Here is a 10,441-nt window from a genome sequence, read left to right as displayed (position 1 = left end):
CCTTTCCTGGACTCTTTCTCCTGTTCTTTTATAACTTAAGTCCCTCTCCTTCTCCCCTCTCTCCTGAACAGTACCTCTAAGCTCCATTCCCCCTTCTTAAGGAAATCAGCCAGGCCTCAGATGGAGCTGTCGTCCTGACAACCCAAAGGCGCATCAGGCTTTCATTGAGGCTGGCTGCTGCTGAAGGGGGCAGTTGTGCAAAGCGAGGGGCCACGTCGAGGGGAGGGCGGAGGGGATGACGTGGAGGGGCTGTTGAAAACCAGCAGGGTGGGGGGAGGGTGGGGGGGGTGGGGGGATGTGCTGAGCAGAGAGAGCGCCAGGGACTGGGAGAAACAGGAAAGGGAGGAGGGGGAGAGAGGATCTGGGTTGCTGCTGCTTCTGCTGCTGCTGCTGCTGCTGCTGCTGTGTGGCTGTTTCTGTACACTCACTGGCAGGCTTGGTGCCGGCTCCCTCGCCCGCCCGCCCGCCAGCCTGGGAAAGTGGGTTACAGAGTGAAGGAGCTCAGCTCAGACACTGGCAGAGGAGCATCCAGTCACAGAGAGACCAAACAAGAACCCCTTCCTTTGGCTTCCTCTTCAGCTCTTCCAGAGGGCTTGCTATTTGCACTCTCTCTTTTGAAATTGTGTTGCTTTTACTTTTCACCCTTCTGCTTGGGTTTTATGAGGGCTTTGTTAAGTCTTAGAGGGAAAAGAGACTAAGCGAGGGAAAGAGAGAGGCAAAGTGGAAAAGACCGTAAACTGGCAAAGCCCGCTCTGCGCTCGCTGTGCATGAAAGCCCCGTGTTGGTGAAGCCTCTCCTCGCGAGCAGCGCGCACCCCTCCAGAGCACCCCGCGGACCCGCACCTCGGCGTGGCCACCATGGTCAGGAGAGTTCAGCCGGATCGGAAACAGTTGCCACTGGTCCTACTGAGATTGCTCTGCCTTCTTCCCACAGGACTGCCTGTTCGCAGCGTGGATTTTAACCGAGGCACGGACAACATCACCGTGAGGCAGGGGGACACAGCCATCCTCAGGTAGGGCTTTCGGGCAACTTTTCTGCTGCGCGCGTCTACACGTGTGTGTGTGTGTGTGTGTGTGTGTGTGTGTGTGTGCCTGATCTCCTTGAACTCCAGCTCCTGATGCTGCAGGCTTGTGGTGTGTGTGTGTGTGGTGTGTGTGTGTGTGTCCCTGTTTTACTGACTGGTTGGCATTATAGCTAACAAAATTCAAGGGAATTCTGGTCCCTGTCAAGCAGCAGTGGTGTTGGTTAAATGTTGTTCGGTTCTTAGGACCTTGTTTCTCTTATCAAGGAAGCCTAACTTCACCCATGGCATTAGTGACTTCTGGGAAGTATTCTCGCTATTGTAATTGCTGTTGCATTGCACTTGAGAGTTTTGTTGGGAGTCCTTAATTCTGAAAGAAAGGTTGTTGGATTATGGCTCTCAGAGAGTAGTACACAGTACTGCATTCTCCTTGCTCCTCCCGTGTCTGTGTGTGTGTGTGTGTGTTTGTGTGTGTGTTTTCATGCCAACACACACACACACACACACATATCAAGGTTGTGTGTGAGGGTTTCTGATAGAAGACTTTCTGTAAGGATCTTCTAATTGACATGGAGGGCAATAAATCAATCTTAGAACTTTGGTTGGTTACTGAGCCTTTCCTGGAATGTGGATATAAATCAACACAAGATATGAAGAGCAGAAAGAAAAGGAATTTGCCAAATGGCTGATATTTAAGAGTAGGAGTGTTAAACACAGAGGTTGGGAGAGAATTAACCTGGCATAAAATGGATATTTCAAATTGATTATTGACTTCAAAGTCTTTTTTTCTGTGCAGCTCTGGCAAACTCTAAAATAATTTGAGATTGAAATTTGGAAAGAAGAGTCCCAAGTCCTTGGGAGTTTGACCCCTATCAGGTACTGTGAGCTAGAGAGACTCAAATGAGACCTAGTCATATTTTTATTTCTAAAATGCTCCAAGGTTATTTTTTGTGCTTCTCTTTTCTCTTCCTCCTCTCCACCAACTGTACCTACCCCTTGTTCTTTTTTCTAGCTTTCCTTGAATTTCTGGCAGATGCTAACAAAAAGAAAGAATCACTCTCCTTGGAGATCTTTTAAAATCTCATTTCCTCCAAATAAAATGACCCAGTGTCAGTCTGTCTATCTAGGTAATATTGCTTGTTGTGGCAATAAAAACACAGTATACGATAGAAAATAAACCTCTAATCTGTGTGCAAGGAGCTGATAGTGCATAAACCCTGGGGCATCAGGGAGCAGTTCTCTAGCAGAGCTGCCGACAGCAGCAAAGTTTTCTTTCCTTTTCTCAGAAATAAATTTGGTTGGCTGTCACAGTGTCCTGCTTTGGGAGCTCTAGCCTTGTTAGAGACGAAAGTGTGTGTTGTGTGCCATGCATTGCATGTGTGTGTGTTGTGTGGGTATGTGTTTCTCCAGATTGTAAAAAGTAAGAAAATGCTAATGTGTAAGCACTCCTTTCTTCATTTCCTGAGCATTGGGTGATTACGAATCCCAAAGATCCTACTATCCAAAGCAGATTTTCCCTTCTAGCTCTTCAGCCTTATAAACCTGCATGTGTGATTTATCCACATGGAGTAATAAGATTTACAGAGTAATTTATCTGTTTGCAAAGGAATTTGGACATGGTGCAGAAAATGTTTTTGCAAACACACAAGCATGCCATTTCAATTGCTAACATTCATACTCCCTAACATCATTAACCCTTTAATGGTGAAGCACTCTATATAAATATATGCTATCCCTAGAAATTTTGTTCACTGGTTACAAGATTGAATATGAGAAAAATGAATAACTTGAATGTATACGTTTTTTATTTCAGTGTCCTTGAGCTCTGTAAGGTCTTTCTAAGTTAGCATCTCCTATACCTTAAACTACAGTTGTCTAAGAGTTAGATAAGTATAGAAATGTTAATTCAGAAGAATAAAAACATTCTTATGCTTTCATACAGAGGCAGTCTCACTGTATACATATCTATGGATGATACATATGTGCTTTTGTATGTCTATGGCGCAATAGAAACAGAGTTTTAAACATTACGCTTTAGCAGACATTACAGTGTGGAAATAGGGACTCTGAGAGAAAAAATAAACACAGAACCACTTATTCTCTGGGAAAGAAAAGACAGACAAACAGAGCATGCAAATAAGTCGCCTATGAAACACCATTTCTTTTCCAGACCTCACCTTACATGCCCTCTTTTTTATTTCCTTGCCTTGGACGAGGGTTTATTTTGGGGTTGGTGGAGCTTCATCAGAATTAACTATGGAGAGAATTCCCTTTGTCTTCTTAGCTGACCTTCTTCTCAATCTCTTTAAAACCAGTAAGCTTTCTGGGTCAGTTTCCTGGTGAAGAATGGTGCTCTTGCTTTCTGCTTATAAGGCCAGCCTAGGAAAGGTGTGTTTTCACTTTATTTGTGACATTTTACTGGGTGCATGAGCTTTCAGGGAAGGAAAGGAAGGAGAACTTGATTCATTGGAAGCCACAGTAGATGTCTGGCACCGAGAAAGTGAAATGGCTAGGAGAAAAAAAAAATTCTCTTAGTGAGTTTGTGGCCCCGAATAATATGAGATGGCAACAAGAGACAAGGGAGGTTTGTAATTCTGGTAATCCAGTGACAGGAGTTTGGCTGTCTGTCCCCAAAACATTTACCTTCACTGACTTAAAGTTTTCTGTGAAACAAGAGTTTCTTTTGGGGATTGATGCTCATTTTTGTATAATTATGATCTTTAGAGTAATTATGCATCAGATAGGAGAGTGCACACTAGGCTTCAGGTCTTGCCCTCAATTTCTATCATTTTGAAAATAATAAAAACTATATAATTATGGTGACAAAATTGGAGGGAAAGAGAGATAGCTTCATGTATACATACCTAACTCAATTATTTTCTAGAGGAGATTACAGACCTGTATGAGAAATTATATAAAGAACTAAAGATAACCACAATACCAACTTCTGTCCCAGGGACAAAGAATCAAAGTGTGATTCACAGAGTAGTGGCAGCAGCAGCAGCAGCCTTGGAGGTCCTCCCTAAATAGAACAACCAGAATCTGCATTTATATTTGTGTGCACAGGAAAGAGTGAGACACGCTTATCCGCAGGACTTCAGTCATGAAGCTGCCTCAGGTGCTTTTCTAAACAGAGTCTACCTGCCTCATTACCAGCTCCCACAGGAGTAAGAGTTCAATTACAGGATAAGTTTCTAACACTGTTTCTTCCCTCTTACCCTCATACCCATAGAGATTCACCTCCTGCTTAATATTGGAAGGTTGAGACTATGTATTAATAGTTCTCTTACAAGTCAAAGAATAGCGGAAATAGAGGGTATTTCAAACCAACCTTTGAAATTTCATTTTTAATAGTCCTACTGACCATATTTTCAACATGAGTGGCAGATTTCTGAAAAGATAATAATAAAATATTTGGCCACAAAGAACCATGTTAGTTTTATAATATATTATATTATCACATATCTATTCATAAGGCAACTTTGTAAAACGTACATACACATGCGTATCTGAATATAAAACAAGTAGGCATGTGATAAAATACAGGGACTTCACACTTGTGATTTTAAATATTCTAAATTCAACGTAATAAAATTTTATTTAGCTCACAATTCTGACCCTATCTGATGTTTACAGGATATTATAATACTTTTCATGATAATAACGTTCCCAGTTAAATGTTAGCGTACCTAACAAGTATTACAGATTCCCAAGGAAACTAAGTATCTAAATGAAGAATAGCTAATGTTTAGTTTTTTCAAAGTTGGGGTCTTTAATTCCCTGTTTGTTTCTACACCAAGGGGGGAAAAGAAGAAACAACAAAAGGAGATTTGATTATTTGATAGTGAAATATAAAGATCTTGTTCAAATTTCTGTTTATCTTCTGTAAGTCATGTGGAATGGCAATATTCACTAATGAAGTGTCAACCCTCAAATTCTTGATACGATATGTGATTTTCTGTGACTTACAATTCACTATTTGAAACAAACTGTGGGCATGGGCCTACTGGGTAAGTTTGTGACCATCATGAAATTTTCTTTTTCTGTAGTTAAATCACTAAATGTTATCAAAATTTGTTGGTTAGCCCTGATACTGTAAGGATCGTGCATTGCAGATAAATCCTTTATCAAATATACTTAGTAAATGATGGAGTATAGCATACTATATATCATCTAGGAATATGGCTTATTATATACATTTTGTTAAAGAATATTTATGTACCTGTGAACTTTATCATTTGTTGTCATTTATGGCCTGAGAAACAGAGGGGGCAAATCTCGTAAGAAAAGCAAATTGTGGCCACCTGTGTTTCTGTAAGTATGGGACATATAAGTGGGTTTATACACACATACAATACACAGGAGATTTTTATTTTATGTGGTTTGACTTAGAATGACGTATTTGTAGAATTGTGGAAAGAACCAAAGGTGACTGACTCATCCACTGAGTCACTGGTGAGGGTTAAACCTTTATGTTTCTCAAAGCTGATTCCACATAACAGCAAACTCTGCCCAAAAAGGATTAGTGCATTTTACTCTGGTCTCTGAGAGTGCCAAATACAAAGGGCTGTGACTCCCCTGATAGGAGGTTGCCTCAATGTCCTTGTCCCTCTCCCTGTCATCATCTGAGCCTCAGAGATATCCCTCCTCCAGGGCATAATTTACAGCTTATAGCCACTGGCCCTGTTTTTCTCTCAATGTCCTGCCTCTTAGTTTGTACGACTCAGAAGATCTGGGCTCTGAATTTGGATCTATCCTTGCATGCTGTAACTTTAAGCAAGTCTCTTGAATACTTTGAGCTTCATTTTCCTTTACAAAATGCGGAAACTGTCGGCTGGGTGCGGTGGCTCACGCCTGTAATCCCAGCACTTTGGGAGGCTGAGGCGGGGGGATCACAAGGTCAAGAGATTGAGATCATCCTGGCCAACATGGTGAAACCCCATCTTTACTAAAAATACAAAAACTAGCTGGGCGTGGTGGCGCGCACCTGTAGTCCCAGCTGCTTAGGAGACTGAGAAAAGAGAATCGCTTGAACCCGTGAGGCGGAGGTTGCAGTGAGCCAAGATCGCGCCACTGCGCTCCAGCCTGGCGACAGAGCGAGACTCCGTCTCAAAAATAAATAAATAAATAAAAATGCTGAAACTATCTATTTTAGTTACCCTACAGGGTTGTTTTAAGACGTTCACAGGAGGTAAGGTAGAAGTTTGTTGAATTGTAAAGTGCTACACAAATGTAAACAATCAACGGCTTTTCAACCACATACAGCCAGTTATTTAGACTTCAGAGAATTCTTTTTCTTTTTTCTTTTTTTTAGGCCAGTGTGTCTCAAATTTCAGTGTGTATGTGGAGGGCTTGCTATAGCAGATTGCTTGACCTCCATCGCTAGAGTTTTTGAGTCAGTAGGTCCCTGGTAAGTCTGAGAATTTGCATTTCTCACAAGTTCTCAGGTGATGCGGATACTACAGGATACTACAAGTGTGATCCACAGGTGGGCATCTTAAGTATCACATAGTTGCATGCTAAAAAAAAAACAAAACAAAATCTCAGGACCTATGCTGGAGGGACTAAATCAAAGTCCACATTTTAATAAGACTTCCAAGCGATTCGCTAGCATATTGAGGTTGGAGAAGCACTGCATTCGATACTTCACAGCCACGGGAGCACAGTACCATCAGCTGGGGAACTTTTAAAAAATACTGCTGCCACATATCCTCTCTTCTCAGAAATTCTGATGTAGTTTGTTTGGGGAAGGGACTGGGCACAGGTTGTCGTTCTTTTGTTTTTTAATGATTCTGCTATGTACATAGAGGTAAAAACCAATGCCTAACTGGATAAGGAGTCTCCTTTACAGATCATTTTCAGGGCAGCACTAAATAGATATCAGTAAAAAAATTGGAGTCACATTGTATCGTTTGAGAAATATATCAATAGCCAAAGATGAACAAATTCAAACAGGAGAGAGGAAATAGACCACCATAAACCCATTTGTTTGTTACACAATTTCATCCTTATGAGCCATGGAAAATGGGGTGACTTTATTTAATATGGATCAGATTTACATAACATCTATGGAAATAACATAAAGCTTATTATTCTGTGCTGTCTGTCATTTGGGTTAGACAAGGTACAGAGCTGTTCTAAGTTGTTTTTGTTTTTGCTTCTAATGCTATCACTAAGGGAGGAAACAGACAATATTTAGACAAGGAAAATGGCTTCTGTGCCAACATATTCAAGCACGGTAAATTCTGTGCACTTATATATATGAACATGTGATTTGCTAAATAATTGTATTTGTATAATTCATCTCAATTTTATACAGTGATTTCTCTTTAGTTGAAATTTATAGAAAAGCCTATGCCATAGATAAAGACTTTTCATAAAGGATATAATAAGTTCAAAATGGTCAACGAGTAGTCAGAAGATCAACCTCTTAATAGCATGAAATACTGTAATTTATTAAATAAAGATAACTGACAACTATTTTTGCCTACTACACAAGCTATTTTTATGATCAAATGATATTGTATGTATCAAAGTATTTTATAAACTCTATAATGGTATAAACTATAAACTCTTAAGACTATAGTCATATATTTACAGCAGGATATAACTTTTAGAAAATTTTAAAAATGTAAGAAAACAAGCCTTTTATTCTTATTTCTATGCTATACACAGGCCATTTGCACTACGATGTTTTTATTATGTCATTTCAAGTCCTTTAAAGTCACAAGTATCTTACGATATAGTTGAGTTTCTTATCAGGAGTGCAGGGCAAGTAGACTTTTTTTTTTTTTTTTGTAGTTACCTGTAATTAAAACTTAATCTCCAGTTAATGTGTGATTAACCTTTACAAAATAAAACACTTTACTTCAGATTTTGTTAATTACTGTAGGAAAACCTCATAGATATGTAGACTAGGAAAGGCCTTGGAGATTAGGCAGTCCACCATCTCATTTTAAAGTGTTTTAACTGAGAAGAGAAAAATTTAGTTCGTTATCCAAAAACTTGAGTGATCAATTGAGAATTAGAACTCATGTATTTTAATTTTCATTTCACAGTACCACTGAGATTACCTTTTTGGTTTTCATTTTATCTGATGAAATGCCATTTTTATTATACATAAATGTATCCTTAAAATTGTCTTTCTCTCCTCTTCCTTCCTCTCCTTTTCTCTCCTCTCCCCTTCCCTTCTCTCCCTTCCTCCTCCCTCCAATTCTTCCCTCTTGCCTTCTCTCTTCCCTTCTCTCTCCTTCCTCTCCCCTTTTCCCTCTCTCTTCTCCCTGTAAATCAAATCTGCATTGACCTGTGGAGGATCATCCAGTTAGTGCTGGTCAAGGAGGATTTGTTTCAAGGAAATGTCCCATCTTGCACATGTCTACTATCTGTCTATACCACATGGGTTTTCCTTCCTCCACTTGCAGCTTCCAGCTTATTGGTTTTTATTATTATTTTTTCCATAAGTTATTGGGATACAGGTGGTATTTGCTTACATGAGTAAGTTCTTTAGTGGTGATTTGTGAGATCCTGCTGCACCCATCACCCGAGCAGTATACACTGCACCATATTTGTTGTCTTTTATTCCTCGCCCCCCTTCCCCCAAGTCCCCAAAGTCTGTTGTATCATTCTTATGCCTTTGTGTCCTCATAGCTTAGCTCCCACATATCAGTGAGAACATATGATGTTTGGTTTTACATTCCTGAGTTACTTCATTTAGAATAATAGTCTCCAATCTCATCCAGGTCATTGCAAATGCTGTTAATTCATTCCTTTTTATGGCTGAGTAGTATTCCATTGTGTGTGTGTATATATGTATATATACATATGTGTATATATACATATGTATATATACATATATACATATGTATATATACACATATGTATATATACATATATGTATATATGTATATATATACGTATATATATATATATGCCACACTTTCTTTATCTACTTGTTGATTAATGGGCATTTGGGTTGGCTTCACAATTTTGCAGTTGTGACTTGTGCTGCTATAAACATGCATGAAACATGCGTGTGCAAGTATCTTTTTCGAATAATGACTTCTTTTCCTCTGGGCAGATATCCAGTAATGGGATTGCTGGATCAAATGGTAGTTCTAGTTTTAGTTCTTTAAGGAATCTCCGCACTGTTTTCCATAGTGGCTGTACTAGTTTACATTCCCACCAGCAGTGTAGAAGTGTTCCCTGATTGCTGCATCCATGCCAGCATCTATTGTGTTTTGATTCTTTGATTATGGCCATTCTTGGAGGAGTAAGGTGGTATCACATTGTAGTTTTGATTTTCATTAGTCATGTTGAGCATTCTTTCATATGTTTGTTGGCCATTTGTATATCTTCTTTTGAGAATTGTCTATTCACATCCTTAGCCCACTTTCTGATGGGATTTTTTCTTACTTATTTGTTTGAGGTCATTGTAGATTCTGGATATCAGTCCTTTGTCAGATGTATAGATTGTGAAGATTTTCTCCCTGTCTGTGGGTTGTCTGTTTGCTCTGCTGACTGTTCCTTTTGCTGTGCAAAGCTCTTTGGCTTAATTAGGTCCCAGCTATTTATCTTTGTTTTTATTGCAATTGCTTTTGGGTTTTGGGTCATAAAATCCTTGCCTAAGCCAATGTCTGGAAAGGTTTTTCCAATGTCACCTTCTAGAATTTTTGTAGCTTCAGGTCTTAGGTTTAAGTCCTTAATCCATCTTGAGTTGATTTTTGTATAAGTTGAGAGATGAAGATCCAGTTTCATTCTAGCCAGTTATCCCAGCACCATTTGTTGAAAAGGGTGTCCTTTCCCCACTTTACGTTTTTGTTTGCTTTGTCAACGATCATTCCCAAAGCTGTTTTTGCATTTGGTAGAACCTCTATAAGGATCACTTGTTCCTCACAACCCCGGCCCCCTTTTAAGAAAATTCTTTTCCTCTTGTTTCTGGTATCTCTGCCTGTTACTCAGTCTTCTCGTCTGAATTTGACCCTTTCTCCCATTTACTACAGCCGAGTTTCTAAACCTGCTGCCTTCTTATTGTTATTTATGAACTTCTGCCTGGTTAAGTTTCCTACCACTGTCCCTCTTAGAGGGACCCTGATTAGGACGGATGTAGATATTCTTTGAACACCCTCAGGAGGTTCTCTACTCATTATAGTCCTTGTAGATTTATTATTTAAAATCCTTTGAGGAAGGCAGAACTTTTTTTCCCCCAGTAGATACAAAATTTACCTTGGGCTAACAATGAAGCTGATGGTGGCCAATTGGGAGGAACTGGGTATAGATCCAGCTCTGGCTCCTGAGTGGTGAAGACAGTGTGCAAAAAGCCCTTTTGCAGGTGTCTAGTGGTTTCTGGTGTGGCACGCAGGACAAGATCTCTTGAGGTTTTCTGAGCAGTGAGAGTGAGAGATGGAGGCAGAGATATCCAAC

At 39.8% G+C, this 10,441-nt stretch overlaps 1 protein-coding gene across 2 annotated transcripts in view; it reads left to right on the top strand.

Moving 5' to 3' along the window:
* Positions 1–328: 328 nt before the first annotated feature.
* LSAMP (limbic system associated membrane protein) overlaps positions 329–10,441 on the top strand; it is a 630,015-nt gene continuing 619,902 nt past the window's right edge. Inside the window, exon 1 of one of the 2 annotated variants that reach the window (XM_024928236.4) lies at positions 329–1,012. In XM_024928236.4, coding sequence (XP_024784004.1) covers positions 858–1,012 — 155 coding nt within the window. In that variant the 5' untranslated portion in view covers positions 329–857. The remainder of the gene's footprint in view (positions 1,013–10,441) is intronic. The other variant, XM_034957145.3, reaches the window with a different exon arrangement.

The sequence above is a fragment of the Pan paniscus genome, chromosome 2, assembly GCF_029289425.2.
Source record: "Pan paniscus chromosome 2, NHGRI_mPanPan1-v2.0_pri, whole genome shotgun sequence".
In the NCBI taxonomy this organism is placed as follows: Eukaryota; Metazoa; Chordata; class Mammalia; order Primates; family Hominidae; genus Pan; species Pan paniscus.
This window is presented reverse-complemented; position numbering and strand designations above follow the sequence as displayed.